The sequence below is a fragment of the Anser brachyrhynchus genome (assembly GCF_964034855.1).
Source record: "Anser brachyrhynchus genome assembly, chromosome: 4".
NCBI classification, from domain to species: Eukaryota; Metazoa; Chordata; class Aves; order Anseriformes; family Anatidae; genus Anser; species Anser brachyrhynchus.
Window position 1 is genome coordinate 7,587,599 of NC_137698.1, and position 16,064 is coordinate 7,603,662.

The 16,064-nt window shown below is 41.4% G+C and overlaps 1 protein-coding gene across 2 annotated transcripts in view; it reads left to right on the forward strand.

Annotated features, from left to right (window-relative positions):
• The window catches only part of EIF4E (eukaryotic translation initiation factor 4E), a 31,233-nt gene extending 23,650 nt beyond the window's left edge, over window positions 1-7,583 (forward strand). For both annotated transcript variants that reach the window (XM_080590362.1, XM_080590361.1), the window contains 3 exons: window positions 1,621-1,734; window positions 4,229-4,368; window positions 6,377-7,583. In XM_080590362.1, the coding sequence (XP_080446488.1) occupies window positions 1,621-1,734; window positions 4,229-4,368; window positions 6,377-6,491 (369 nt within the window). In that variant the 3' untranslated portion in view covers window positions 6,492-7,583. The remainder of the gene's footprint in view (window positions 1-1,620; window positions 1,735-4,228; window positions 4,369-6,376) is intronic.
• Window positions 7,584-16,064: the final 8,481 nt, after the last annotated feature.

Genomic DNA, 16,064 nt, shown 5'->3' on the forward strand with positions numbered 1-16,064 from the left:
TGTATGATGGGAAAGGATTTTCCAGCTCTGTCAGTTAATGTCACGTGAAGTGAGTTAAGATGTGTGAGCTCTATGCAAGATTGCAATGTTCTATGGTATTCTGCATGAATGCTCCTAGCCAGGTGCACAACATTCCTATAATTAATTTTCGCAGCACCTGTTAAGTGCTATATTCCTTATGCATGAAATAGGAAATTGTACATGAGGCTGGCAGTTAAAGCATCCTGACAGTGTTCAAGCTAGAAATAGGAAATGCTGAGGAGAAATTACATGTGAAGTCCTGCCTCTTGTCTGGAGTGGGCATCTTATCTGGAGCTCTAAATTAAATCCTAATCTCTACCAAGTGCTTCTAACATACAGCTACCTTTCTGGATTCCGATACGTAAATGATCCTGTAAGTACTGATGCCTTGTTCCTCCTTTCCTTACGAAACATAGCCACTGGCTGGGCCTCCTCATTAGGTTGTATGCAATTTGTAAATCCCAGCAGCTTGAGGCAGTGAAGAGATGGTGATGCTTGGGTTTGGGAGGTAACAGTGGTTTTGGTGACTGAGAAACGTTACCGGTAAATGTTAAACAGTGGGCCCTTCAGATGGGTCATGCTTATGTTTTTGTCTGAATCCTAAACTTGTCTTTATGTGCGTCTATTCTGTTTGCATATTATCAGCAAAAACTTAATTATTAATAAGTGTGTGGAACAGGTATAAAATTGGCAGCTGTTGTGGGCTTATGAGTGATCTGCTGTTGTCCTTCAGTGGTGACCTCATAAGAGTTCCTCTTAAAGGTGATGAAGTTTGAGCTCTGCAGCTGCCAGTGAGGGTGTTAAATTTGAGAAAGTGAACTGGCACCGCTCCATCCTGTATGTTGAACACTTAATTGATGTGCAGCTGAAGTTCTGTAGTGCAGCTCTCAATAGCCACTTCTTATCTGAATTTCTGTCTAGACATTTACCTTCTTTTTTAATGAGTAACTTTCCTGAAGAGCAGTGTAGCTGCTGGTGTGGGAGTGGCAACTAGCTTCTTTGCTGGATCGGTGCATCCAGAGTCATTAAATTCAGTGCAGGCCATTGGGAAAGCATGAATGAGACTGCGACTTGCTTCTAAATGGTCTGCTGATTTTTTTGTGGTCCTAGCAATTAAAACCCTCTTATTCCCAGCCTGTGTGTGCAGGAAGTCATTGAGATAGCCTGCCAGGGTATCTTTCAGCAAAGTAATCATCACGTAAGTGAAGCACTTGGCCAATGTTGCACCGAGTCCAAGATTTAAAATAAGGACTCCAGAAAGTAGCTGCTAATTTTATCTGGTTTCAGAGAGGACAAAGTAAGTGTTTGACTTTGCCTGTTCCTGCAGTTTTTTTTTTTTAATGCAATACTTTGTGGCCAGAACTTCTGCATGAGCTGTGAATCTTCTGTAGAAACAAAAAAAAAATCACTAGAGAAAGTGTACTTTTTAAGCTGTTGTGGAGCTTTGGTATTGGTATGAGACCATTTTTGGACAGGTATGTAATCTTAAACTATACGCTTCTTTTCTTCTCGTGCAGTTTCAGCTCTCACTGGTCTTTTGGTTATTCCTGATGAAAAATGCAAACCAAATCTGATTTAACTTCTGACTGTTATTTGCAGGATGGGATTGAACCCATGTGGGAAGATGAGAAAAACAAGCGAGGAGGCCGATGGCTAATTACACTAACCAAGCAGCAGAGACGAAGTGACCTTGATCGCTTCTGGCTAGAGACAGTAAGCATTATGGCCTTAAAAGTCACAACTGAGGAAACTTTTATTTATAGTTAACACCTTAACTGCTCTGTTATTGCTGTTTGCCACTATGAACTTTGAATTTCCTGCCAGCAGAGCATCCACATGCAGGCTGTATTTTATTGACAGGCTGTACTTGAAGCATGATTTTTTTCCAATTTTTCCCAATTGATGCTCAGTGTAGTTGTATGTTACTGAATACTTTCTTACAAAGGGCAGTGATAAGGATGATTGTACTAACTTTTTCCTGCAGAGTATACTAGACATATTTGCAGAGCTATCAGTAATACTTTGTCTTGAACGTAACTCCCAAACTTATTTTAACTGCTCAAGGATAATGGTTTGTTTTACAAATACTCTTACCAGTGGATGGTTTCCAGGTTTTGGTTTTGCTGAAACAAGTTTCAGATTTGTTTTTTCTTCTTTCTGTACTTGTCCTAACACTAGGGTAAGAAGGAATAGCAAAATCTTCCTGTATACTGTAGCAATGGGAAAGAAGTACTTTTACTATCTGTTCTGGGGTAGATTTTTTTTGAAGATTAAATATATTTCTAGAGATGATACGTGTTGCAGTAGATGTATTGTGGAAAAGAATACAACTGTACTATCTAGGAAACAGCTAAGAGTAGTCTAAAAGATGCTAACAAGGTCTGAGTTCTAGGGGCATCTCTTACAGGCAGTATAATGCAAAGCAATTTCATAGAAATAGTTTTGTTTTTTTTTTTACTCTTCTTCCCTGATTGTTTGTTTGAGAGGAAAGCATTCTACCTCTTGAAAGGGAAGAATGGCCTTCAGGATCAAAGCAAAGATGTCCAAATACAGGAGCATTTAGGATATTTCTACTCACTGTAATTGTGATTTGAGGAAAGGATGATGGGCATCATACTACTGGGCACTATGATTCTACATGAATAGACAAGACTCGGGCTATATGCATTTGGGCTTTCCACCTGAATATCTGTCATTCTGACTCTTCAAAGCCACTTCATGTGGATTGGAAACATACAGTCCGTATAGACTTAGGCTTTGCTTTTTATGCACTAACAAGTAATGGCACAGCCCAAATAGCCAGGTGACTGATAAATGCTCTAGAACAATCCTGTCACTTCTAATTCCAGTAACTATTTGTAACTATCTCCAGTAAAAATCAAAGCCTCTTCCTTTACCGCTTCCCTCTGGAACAAATATTTATTAAAGTCTAAGAATCTTTACCATTAACTGTAAACTAAACATCACTTGAAGACTTTTCCTCTTGTATAGCGTTCATGAAAAATGTCCTTGACTGTAGTGCTTATTCAGTGTGGTGGTCGTCTTAGCGTATATATCTGCCAAGGCTGTTGATGAGTATTTTTGAATGTTTATGAGTGGTTTAGCCTTAAACATTTATGGCTTTCATTACTCAGTGAATATGTGCATGCTGCAGTTGGGTGTAACATTTAAAGTGTGTGTAGTTAAACGTAACTTTCTGTTGCCTGGATGAAGTCAGCCATTGCAGCTCTGGGGTGCTGAAAGACCTGCTTTGTTCAATATGTTGCAAGAGTGTTGAATTTCCAAATGTCATAAGCAATTCTAGAAAATGAATGTAATGGCAGTATACTTAACGTGTAATGTGCGAGTGAAGCAAACAAGTATTCGTTTGGCGATAAATACTTCAGTGTGCAGAAGGATAACTACAAGAAGTTCAGCTTTGAATATCTAAAAATTGCTTGTTGTATGATTTGAAAGGTGAAAACTTTAAGCATCGCTTTCACAGTTGCATAGTGACATAACTTAATCTGAGGTTCCTGAGGTGTTACAGCCTTTGCCGTTTCCAATGCCATTAGAAATCTGTGGGGATATTCTTGTGTAATTCATATGCTTGTATTGTTGCAAGTGCACTACGCTGTTCACAATGACTGATGCCCACTTCAGAGTCTGTGGGAGCGTTGAAGCTTCTTCAGTGTGTTGATAGGAAATAATGCTTCATTAGATTGCAACTTAGATGAAAAGTGGTGTCTGACTCTGCCTTTGAATTGATACATTTCAGAATTGAAGTTGGATCTTGTATAGCTGCCACATTGCCCAAATAGTTTTACACAGGTTCTTCCCAGGTAATGAATGTAAACTACTAAAACTTCAGATTTGTCTACCTGTGTGTCAAGTGTACTTTAGAAAGAAGAATATATTCCTTTAATTCTTAATGTTTTTGGCTTGGGAGAGTGGGAGACATAAATGATCATCTCTCAGAACTTGCAGGTGTCAGGACAGGAGAAAAACTTGAGGAAGATACCCTACTGCAACTGAGTTAACAATTGCTTGTAATGCTTGAAATTTTAATACGATACTCTGATAACTAGAAGGTTATTGTTCCATGGCACGTGGCTATGAGCAGTAAAACATAATATTCCTCGAAGTCCTTCTTGTACACAGTGTTTTGTCTGTGAAGTGGGATTCCGACTTTGAACTGCTACTTTAATGGTTAATCTTTATTTTGTAGCTGCTGTGCCTTATTGGGGAGTCATTTGATGACTACAGCGATGATGTGTGCGGTGCTGTTGTTAATGTTAGAACTAAGGGTGATAAAATAGCAATATGGACAACTGAATGTGAAAACAGGGATGCTGTTACGCATATAGGGTAAGTAATGCCACTTGCGTCTTGGATAAATGTGAAGTAACAATGCATTTAAAGCCAGTTAACTTGGTTAAATGTGTGCTTTTGGCAAATGTAACCTGAGCAGAGCTGTACTCCAAATTCAAGTAACTCAGTAAAAAATTGCTTGCTTTCTGTAGTTTTTATGGGCCTACATAGGAACTTTGCACCACTGTACTCTATTTGCTGTAGCTTAGAAATGATCAAGAATTGAACACAAATCTTAGCAGAAGATTTTTGTTTCAGAATGAGGCATCATAAGTAGTGCCTGTAAATAGCGCAGATTCTGTTGCAGCATGCAGTGGCTAACAACTAACTATAGAGCGTTGGTAAGCTTATTATTGGGAAAGCAATGCTTGGAAATAGGAGATGAAGGTCGCTGTAAGTCTTAAACTTACCAGGATGTCCTTACATTTGAAGGAGGAGAATAGCTGGATAGTGATGTGCTAGAAAACTCTACAGATGTTTTCCTGTCTCTTTTGTCTGTTTAAATATAAAGCAAATAAAATGATGCTGGGTTTCATAGGTTATTTGGCATGTGTAATAGTATGCTCTAGTCTTTGTAGGTAAAAGACCATACCCATCTCAGATTATCATGTATCTCTACTATGGAAGATACATGCTATGGTATTCTTCTATTTAGTAAGTATTGCTAAAGCCAATGGATTCCTTTTCCTGTGGTATTAATGCTTCAAAGTTAGCTAGTGTTAAATTTGTCATTGAAGGCCTCTTGAATATTTCCAGTGGCTCTTTCCAGTTCAGCAAATCAGTCTTAGGCCAAACTTTAACTGTCAGGCATAGCAGCTTGCTAACACTTCTCACGTATTGGGTGGCTCTTCTGACACATCCCTCCTTGGGCACCTCAGAATCTGGTGAGGTCAGTCTCACAGTGACAATTCAATGGCAGTACAATCTTGTTCAGACGTGAACGGTAATTAACAATATTAACAATAGACAAACTACTGTGGTACACCTCTTCTGCTGGTAGAAAATATCTGCGAGGTTTGATGTAAGGTTATCAGAGTGCACTTTTTAGAATGGCATTAATGATTAACAAAACAGCTAAGATACCTCTGTTAGAGAACGAACTGCAAAAGTTGAGATTTTTGCAAACTGACGCAGACTTGACACTACACAGTCCACTACCTGCTGTCACGTTGCCAAAGACGCTACATCTAGCTTTTATTTAACAGTTAAAATTGGAGTAGGTTATGGTCCTGTAAACTGCCCCATTATGATCAGGGTAAGTTAAAATAATTAACTTTGTGTATAACTTTGTTAGAACAAGCCTGTTCAGCTGCAGACTGTGGTTTAGTCAGAGCTTGCAACCTAGAGCCATTAGTGGCTTGCATCTCTTACTCTTTTCTAAGCAACACAGCGTGTAAGGGGCTACTACTGCCTCTGTCTCTGAAGTCCAAAGATCCAAGCTGAGCTTTTTCCTAGAGCTCGTTGGGTAGCTGCCCATGGCAGTGCTGTAATGAACTGGAGGCTGGGGGGGGAGGGTCCTGCTTTCTCTAGGTAGTTAAAGAAAAGACAGCAAGTCTGTTCAAGTGATGTGTATAGTGGTAACAAACTGTGTTCCAGGGAATTGCTTTTTAATTTGATTTAGGTTACTTTATCACCTCTGGAACTGTGGGCCTTGACTTTTTCATAGCTCTTTTGCTTGTGTGTGTGGGATTATGGCTTGATGATACTAATAATATTCACGTAAATGCAGCAGAATCCCTGTGCTTGATATTTATGTACCATATTTCTTTTGACAAGAGCTTGTCCTAACTTATATGGTAAGTTATTGTTCATACAGAACTGTAAGCTGATTTTTTTGATGCAACAAGCTAGAAAAATTGTTTAAAGTCTTTATACCTGAGAAAATGATTCTAAATAGGTAACTATTTTCTCATAGAAGTGTCAGCAGATCTTGAAAACAGGTGTCCTGTTACTAATTCCTTCCTAAGAATTGTGTTTAAACTGTTGTTCTGTTTCTGTTCTCCAGGAGAGTATACAAGGAAAGATTAGGACTTCCTCCAAAGATAGTGATTGGTTACCAGTCCCATGCAGACACAGCTACTAAGAGCGGCTCCACCACTAAAAATAGGTTTGTTGTTTAAGAAGACACCTTCTGAGTATTCTTTCATAGGAGACTGCGTCAAGCAATCGAGATTTGGGAGCTGAACCAAAGCCTCTTCAAAAGCAGAGTGGACTACATTTAAATTTGATTTCCATCTAAATGTTGCTAAGATTTGTGAGAAGTCTCATTCGCCTTTGTCTTGTACTTCTGTGTTCAATTTTTTCTATTTTGGCTGAAGTAACCATTACCAATCAGAATTTTAGTACACTTCACCCCCCTGAGTCATAAATGTTTTCCTGGCCCACTCTGTGATAGCTTGGTAGAAACATTACTATTACAAAAAAAAACATTTGTTTATCCACAGTATTCAGAAAAGTTGCATTTCTGTACCTGCAGGAAATTACTCTGTTTTACATTTGCATTGTATGCAGTAACATTTTGCTGGTTTGGAAAAGAGTATGGTGCATACAGTTTTCTAGCATTTTTTTATACAGCATCACTTTTGCTGTAACCTATGCTGATGGCTGCTAGATTAATTTATTTGTTTTCCCTATTTGATAACATTAGTGATATTTTGATTTCAGTTGTTTTTGCTCATGTAACATTGGTGAAGAATCTGGGAATATGACAAAGGTGGAATAAACATTAATTTTGTGCATTCTTTGGTAATTTTTGGTTTTTTGTAACATCAAAGCTTTGATACAAATTCATGCATTTCAGTCAAATCAGTGATCTGTTTGTGTGATTTCCTAAACATAATTGTGGATTTTTTTAATGTAACACCATAATTTACATTCCTTACTAGAAATAGTATGTCTGTTTTTGTATCTTATGCTGTATTTTAACACTTTGTATTACTTAGGTTATTTTGCTTTGGTTAAAATGGCTCAAGTAGAAAAGCGGTCCCATTCATATTAAGACAGTGTACAAAACTGTAAATAAAATGTGTACAGTGAATTGTCTTTTAGACAACTAGATTTGTCCTTTTTTTTCCTCCATCTGTACAGCAAGTATTTGTACTTCTTGTGACAAGGCGGTCTCTGCTGTGGCTTCTGTTGTAGTGTCTTCCAAGAAAGATAAGTCTGGAGCTATAGTTTATTGAAACTTAATAAATCTTAGCTAGCACCCTAAACGAAAGTGAAATGATATTGATGTGGCTACTGTTTTTTCTTAGTGGTTGGTCTAATTGATTATGGTTTGCGCTGTTTCTCTTTTGACTTTGGTGCGTACCAAGAAATTTGAAGGTACTTGGCAGTTTGGTTGAAGCTGGTAACTACACTAAAAGCACTGAAGTGAATGACTCTAAGTATATGAAGTACAAGCAAAGCGCACAAGATAGAGACGTGGCTGCAAAGCGGAAGTATGAGGAACTAGGTAGTTTGCTATTACGCATGTCTTGCTATGAAACAAAACTTTTGTTGGTCTGAAAGATCCCATGGGAGATATAGGTTTGTTTGACATGCAGCATTAGGGGGAAATTTTGGAGGAGGCCATGGTGTTAACTTCTTGTTTTGAGTACAGTGTAAGAAGCTTTTTCTTTATAAAAGTAGAGTATACAGCAAATTAATGCTGTTGTTAATATCCTAATTTTTAGTCCTTTAGGATCTTGCCAGGGCTATATAGCTCTCTAGTTAAACTTAAAAGCAGGTGCGTATGAGTTTTTTTGGTCATTAAGTGATAACTCAAAGCAAGTTTAGTCACTGCGGTAATGAAGCTTTAGTTTAATCAGGCTTTTAAATCTGCCTCTGATTAAGGCACTGAAGTGTTTCTACTTGCATAGATAGACTTAAACACTTTCTTGCACGTTTTTTTTAAGAAATATGTTAAGTAGAGCATTAGGTGATACCAAAAAGGCATTACGTTAGCTTCTGAATATCTTATATCTATTTCGAAGAAACGCGTAGAGTAGGTATCTATATCTAATGATACTATGCCTTCAGTATTGGTCACTAACCAGGATGGATGTTGGAGGTGCAGAGCTGTTAGGCTGTTTGTAAGCTGGTTTCTGTGGGTTCTGGTGTAACTGGTTGCCTGCCCTGATTCTGCAGGAGTGCTAAGCAAGGTGGGTTTGTTTGATAGGACCATTCATAGGCTGTAGTAGGCCCTACCTGTCTTCCAACTTACTGCTCCAGTTAGTCATCTCTTCAATTAAAGTAAGCTCAAAGTTTCTGTAAACTATTGCTGTTCTGTATCATCAACCTCAAGCTAAGTAATACTTAAACAGCTTTGACATTTCCTAATAAGCTAGTGTGCATCCTAAATCAGTGACGTTTGTATGCTTGGAAAAGTTAAGATAAACTGGTTTCCTGAGTGGTAACATTAGATTGTCTAGCTATACGTAACTTCTTGTCTAGCTCTCTGTAATTTGGGAGCGCTGTAGCTAGGCTTGCTAAAAAGAGCATAATTCAAAAACGTAGGTAGTGCTGTCCTTTTGTAAAGAACTTTGAGTTTAAACCAAGTGCTCTTGTGAAAAGGATAGAGTATTGTTTTTGTTTAATTTCACTACAAGACTGAATATTGTTCAGGGTAGCTGCGTTTTGTTCATCTAGAAAGGTGGTTGATGGTATTTTCAGTGTGGTCTCAGGTTTCTGAGCCTGTGCCTATTTAAGCAGACAGCTGACTTGCACCATAATTTGAAAACTTGCAGTAGGTTGAGCTGAGGTTGCTCAAATAGTAATTGCTGTGTTTCTAGGAGACTCGAGTGAAAATTAAATTACATACTTGCTTTATCAAATATCTAACTGATGCCTGTGACTTCTTGCCAGAAAAAACAAGTGACCATGAACCTTGTTCTCTTGAACTTGCAAATAGCTTTGTGCTGCATAATGTTCTTCTGAATATAATGGTGGTGTTTGTGTTCTATAGGATACTGTGGGAGAAAGCTGAGAGCTGTCCAATCTGTGTATTAATAAAATAGCCACAGGCTTATAAAACAAAGAGGTAGTAAACATAAGTTTGTTTACATGCCTAGTTTTGTACAAAATATTTAATGTCATTAAACTTTTAGGTAAATGGGTAGCTGTTGTCAATTTCTTGCAGTAAGCCTGAGGAGACTGAAGAAGAAATGTCTGAAGCATCAATTCTGAAGTGTTTTTATATGGTACAGAACCAGTAAAACAAGGAAAGAAAAAACTATTGCTGTATTCAAAGAGGTGTAAGAAAGTGCCAAAATATAGCCTGGGAAGAAGGGGGGAAAGATGAGGAATGTGTGAATTAACAGCATCTGGGCGTACTGTAAGTCTTGGAACATGCAGTGCTTTTCATTGTCCCTTGTCCAGCTGCGCTGTCACTGTCTTGTGTTTCAGGCTGTCTGTAGCTTAGAAAACTTAATTTTTAATGAGCTGCCCAAATTCTGGGAGTTTGAATTAGTAGTTTTTAGCAAACCTTAGACTGAACTCAAAGCTTCCATCCAATGTAATGTTACCTTTTCCTACAGAAAGGCTTGGAAAAATTCTCTGGACTCCATGGGACCCTTACTAAAAGCCAAAAGCATTGTCTCAGCCTAGTAAAGTGACATGCATTTTCTCTTGTACATGTAAGTCTGGGCCTGATGGATTTAAAACTAGATTTTTTTGAAGAACATTCTGCACTGTGGAGTACTAAACAACGTAGTTGAGCTTACAAGTTAAATCCATAGGGCTTTCAGACTGCCTACCCATGAAGTTTTAGATGACTTCCCTGTGAATCCATTGCCCTCTTAAGAACAGTCAGTGGTTTCTACAATTTTGAGTGACTAGCATTTAATCGGGTCTTACAGTAAAGTTCTTACGTAGAACATGTGCCTTTCCACATTGAGCAAAGTGTTGTCTTGTTTGGGAACTTTGTGTGTCAAGAGTTTACTTTGTTTAGGTGACTTGATGTTTTCTGCTCATGCTTGTATACTTTCTTCCTCCCCATCTCTCAGCTGCCAGTTCAGAAACAAATGAAAATGACATCAGAAATAAAGGGTTTATACCTGGCTATTCCATTTTGAATCTGTCCCAACTAGACCTGGTGAGCAGGAGTGCAGAACATATTAGCAAGCAGTGTGGAACCAAACCTGTCTTAGCTATCGAATGCACCTGCTGAACCTCTCCATCGCCCTTTCAAAGCTCCAGAAGCTGTTGAATTTTGAACATAATGCGTTTTGATCTCTCCGGTGTAGTTGCTTGAACAGAATTACTGCCATTCAGCCCTGAAAGTTTTGTTTTCTACCAGAACTTGTTTGCTGGAATCTAGTTCTGCAGCAAAGCCTTTAATAAGCACTTAAATCCCTCCCCGTATAACAAAACCCATGGTCGTTTCTGTTCTTGCCTGGTCGCTGCCTGGCGCTTCCCCAGAAGACCACGGGATTCCCTAGCCTTCCTGTTCTTGAAATGAAGCAGATTCTGATGTCCAGAGCTAAATGTGAATTGTGGCTGAGCACATGATTGTTTTGCTTCCCAGCACTAACTTGTTTTTGTGTGATGCCTTAAATGTTAAAAAACAAACAAACAAAAAAAAAAACATTCTGGCTGAAGTCGATCTGTTGGTGTCAGTTGCCTGCTAACCAAACATAACTCAGTCGTCTTATTCCCTGCTAGTACTGAGCCAGTGATGAGTTTAACCATGCATTTGTGGGGTTTGTGATCACATGTGCTCCTGTGCTTTTCCCACCTCTTTTTTTTTTCTAAATCCTGGTCCTTTTCAACTTTATTAAAATGTTTTTAATAAAGGTAAAAACTACACTGAGTCTAGTCGCTGCTTTTTTGGTCACTATGATGCTATACTATGTGGAATTCCACCTGTTGCTAAACCCAGATAAAGACTGTGTGACTTCTTTGGCATAATCTGCTTAGGGGATTTTCCTTTTTTTTTTTATTTTTACCTCTAGCCGTGTAAGTATGATAGCAAAAATGATACTTGAAAGTGTGTGTGAATATATCATAAAAGCAAAAATGACTCATCTATTTTTTCAAAGTAGAAAATGACTGTTTTGTTATTTCTAAAGGATTTCTTTGGATGACTTTCTGTAATGAATTCTTGGATTTTGCTTACAGTAGGTAGTTAACGAAAAAATACTGATCTGATGTTGTGCCTGTTAGTGTTACCTAGGAATTGGAGCCAACCTCATAGGTAAGGTTTGGCGTTCTCTGAAATAGAGCAACTTTTCTGTTTGAACTTTCTCTTCCTTCGTACGAACAGGGTAGTTATCTTAGTGCATCTCACCCTGAGCCATATAAATATGCAGAAAGTATAATGAGAAATTGAAAGGTACTACTTTATTTCTGTAGTTTGAATGAAAATAAAGCTTCTGAGGAACTGAATGTCTCTGCTTCTTGACTGTACGGGATGTTGAGAAATGCAAATCAAGGGCAAATTAGTAGTTGAAATGTGTTCAGTCTTCAATTTGTTGGGGCTCATGCATAGTTTGTGCCTCTGCAGCTTGTCCACAGGTTAGCCTCGTTCCAAATAATGCGTGCAGCATGGCTAGAAATGCTGCTGACTGCTCATCCCTTGTTTATCATAGTTTCTCCAGCAGGAAGAGTGAAGCCTGAATACACTTGCATAATGGTACCGGCTATCGGAGGACTGCAGCTGCTCTTCTCACAGAAGCACCTGGGTTCCCGCTGTGCCACCCAGCGGTGTTAAACAGCTGGAGGCAGCACCTTCAGCTGGCACGAGGGCCTGTAGGCAGTTCTCGGGGGGCTTCACAGCCAAAAAGAAACTTGGAAACTTGCTCTGTAAGCATATCGTTGAGCAGCTGTCCACTTAGTACTGGAGATTTTAGCGGGACACAAGACTAGATGTTTGCTGTAAGCTCACTTCACCACAGGGCCTCAGTTCCTGTGCGTTTGCAAAATGGTGATGTTCCTGCGTAGGTAGGAAACGGGGCCCACTGCCTTGCAGAAGTGGAGATGCTGCTTTCAAGTCTCCCTGAACCTGCCCCAGTCCTTGTGTTCATTCCCTAAAGGCAAGGCAGGAATAGCCATAGTCTGGACAGATGCTCTCCAAATTTGGGGGGTTAAAAAAGCTTAAAAAGGCCTTACAGTTACTGAAGTCATCAATGGAGGGCGAGGAGGAGGCGGGGGTGAGGCCAGAACTAAGGTTTCCTTAGACCATGAGGGTTGTTTAAAGGTATTCTGGGAAGTAAAAACTCAGAGTGGGATTCAAGCACCAGCAGGTTTAGCTGGGAAGTAACGTAATTGTAAGTCTAACTCTTTGTTGCAAGGAAGTGGTATTCCTTCCTTTTAAATACTTCTGAACAGTTCAAGTCTTTTTTTCCTGGAGTCCATGTGTACACCTGCAATACTTAGAGAAACCTTCCCTCATAAGTAGCCCCATATGCTCAAACTAATGTTTGTTAAAATTTGTGAAGGTCACCTCTTCAGATCATATGGATTTGTCTCATCTTTCACCTTCATTACACTGGGAATTTACTCATTTTGTTTTTAATTTTTGTTTTTTTTTTGGCTTGTAGTAGAGGTGTGGACTAGTCATAAGCTGCAAGAGCAGTCAGCTGTTTGGGGCTGCAACACAATTTTTTCTGCATTTGGGTATAGGTACTTTAAATGGAGCAGTTGGTCCTTTCATACTTTGGTCAGGTGTGAAGATGGTGAAAAACTAACTATACGGTGGTTTTCGTGTGTTTTTATTCATTTATTTATTTCTACCAGAATTCTGGGGCTTTTCCTTTGCTGTTCCTTCACAGATGCAGCGCTGCTGAGGCTTCCCTCCCTGGCAGTGTGTGCAGTGGGTCTCTCCCCTGGGGGGGGTGCTGGTGATAACTGGGGTGCCCTCATTTGGAGGCAGCTCTCAGCAGCTGGGATCTGGCTGTACTCTGTAAGTTTTTGCCATGGGAGCTGCCAGTTACCTTCGTTAAGCTCCAGGATGGAGGTGAGGTTTTCAGCTCTACCCTCTGAGGTCGTGTCCACCAACTGGACCTGTATTGTGGTGTGGAAACGTGCTCTCGGGCCTGATCCACCTGATGTTATTGCACTAACCCTGTCACTTGTAGGATTTATTTATTTATTTTATATTGTGATACAATCCAGAACAAGTATTCATGTGAAACACTAGGTCTCCTGCCAGAACATGATTAATTCTGAACGCAACCCCAGCATTTCCTCAGTTGCGCTCTTGGGGCTACGTTTCCACTGCACTGAAGCAAATGGTTTAGGGTCATCTCTAATAAAATTCTTCCAAGGCAACTCAGTCCTTTTCTGCCCTAAAAAAAATAAAATAAATGCACGGCCTCTTCCCCATGTTGTGTCAGTTCGGAGGGGCCTTTTCTTTCCATGCTTTGTAACACACAAAGACTCAGGACTTCCCCGGCTTTGCTGAGCCCTGCTCAATGCTGGGTGCTAAAATGTTTGACGGGTTTTTGGGTAGCGTGTTGGTCAAGGCACCTGCTTCCAGGCTGGGCTGGGTGCAGCTGGGCTTGGCTCTGAGGTTAGTATGTTTGCTTGGAAAGGAAGAGAAAACAGATTCCTAGGGGCTTAGTGCATGTATTTAGGGGGGTTTCCAAAGCCGAGCTGTGACAATGTGGAGAAGGCACGTAGTTACAACAGCTTTTCAACTCTGCGCAGGAGAAAGTAGGGAGGAGAGTCCAGCAGCAGATAAAGAAGGAGCAGAGGCTCACGAGGGCACGCCACAGGGCAGTGAAACTATGACTCAGCCGTGCCTGAGCTGCTGGGGCAGTGGAACAGCTCTTGCTGGATCTAAGAGATAACTTGAAAGACCATTAAAATCCGTAGGTTCTGTCCTCAAGAGCTGTTTGATGTGTGATACGGGCAGCAGCACAGCGCTGCCTTGCATGAGCTCTGCGCAGCGTGCGCCAGCTGGAGCACCGAGCTTCCCCAGCCGCGTTTGCCCTGCGGTTTCTCGTCAGGTGGACTTTTGCTTGGTTAAAATGCAGCTGCTGGGCTGCAGGCACCAAGCAGCCCTTTAGTGGAGGTGAAATTTCAAAGCAGCCCAGCAGCAGAGCGTGTGTGAGCTGTTCCATGCCTCGTAATGGCATTCGGGGACGGGTGACTCACGCTGGAGGTTTTGTGCCAGAGGGCTCAGCAGGCAGGCATCGTCCCGGCATTAACGCCAGCGAGGAAACGAGTATTAGTGGTGGCGATGGGGACACATGAAAGGGAGCTGGGACAAAGCATTCCCTTGGGCAGATGCTGAACCTGGAGTCAGGCGTGATAAAGGTGGAACAAGCCTTACAGTTCATCATCGGTCGGCATCACATCCTCTCTGTGGAGCGGCTGCTCTGCGAGGTGACTGGTGCACGTAACGGCTCTGTCTCTTGCCTACCTTCACGCAACGTTTCAGGTTTTTCCTTTTTCAGCCCGTGCTGCTCCCTTACTAAAGCAGACAAATGGCGCTGCCGAACGGGGCAGTTCATATTTTCCAGATTGCAGTCTGAGCTCTCCCTTGAGCTCAGGGCAGTTGACTGTGAAGGCCTTTTAACTGCTCAAGTCTAAATGCGGGGAAAGTGAGCCTGCAGCTCTCTGCAGCAAGGTCCCTGCGGAGACATCACTAGTCAGCCAGAAGAGAGAGAGCTTTTGCTCTCTGGACAGAGCTTGCCCCAGCATTCATCCAACGTGCCCCCGAGGTGCTAGCGGATGGCGATGTGAAGGTAGGAACGGCAGAGAAAAACACGAGTTTCCTTGAGTTCCCACTGGTCTGTGTAAGCCTGGCCAGGTCTTCATGTCTGTGTGGTGTTGGGGTAAAACACACCATCCACTGTCTTCCCTCCTTCCCTGGGGTATCTTACAGAGAATTAAATTGAGTTTGTGATCTCATACTAGGGGAAGCGATTCAGGTAAGCTGCTACTTGGCCATTTTGTTTTCCACCTAGTAGGACCTGGTGACTGGTTTATTTATTGGCAAATATCAGCGAACGCCGAGGGCTGAGCTCTTTTCCAGTATTTTCTGCCCTGTGGCTTCAAGTTCATTTGCTCCATTCTTAGCTCTTTTTTTCACCCATGCAGAAAAGTGGTTGGCAGCTTAAAAAACACTAGCCTGTTTTGTTGTTGTTATTTTCCCCTTTCAGCAAAGTTTTATTGTTTGTGTTTTGTCAGGAAGCAACATGGAGCTGATCCGCTGTGATCTAGATTTTGCTGCAGAGGCTATAAAGATGGACAGGGATGTGGCTGCATGTGTTAAGAATTTGCTCGGGATAAATGAGCTCTTCAAAGCCACAAAGGTGGCAGGAGCCGGGAGGACCAAGCAGGGCGCAGTGCTCCCCCTGGGAAATGACGTGCCAAGTGGCATGGGGTAGGGAGCTCCTGGCGGTCCTGCTGGGCTGCAAACTCCCTCCTGGGCTCCAGCACCACCCCTGCCTTTTGGGCATCCTCCTTCCTCTGCACGAAGAGCAGAGCTGAGGGGAGTGTGAGAGGTCCACCAGTGCTCCGATCGTGTCGGGTTGGCCCTGGAAAGGCTGAGCAGCCGGACCTCCATGTGCAATAAGCAGCAGGTCCCAAACGGAGCTGCGCTGAAAAGCACGGGCAAGGCGAGGTACAAGCCAGCAGCGCCTTGCCTTCTCCCAACAGTCAGCATCGTGTTCGTCTGCCGCGTGTGCAGGAGCACACAAAACCTTCCCGGTGCTTTCCCGTACAGCTGTTTGTATCTGCCTCAGCAAGAGGCACTTAAGCAAGGT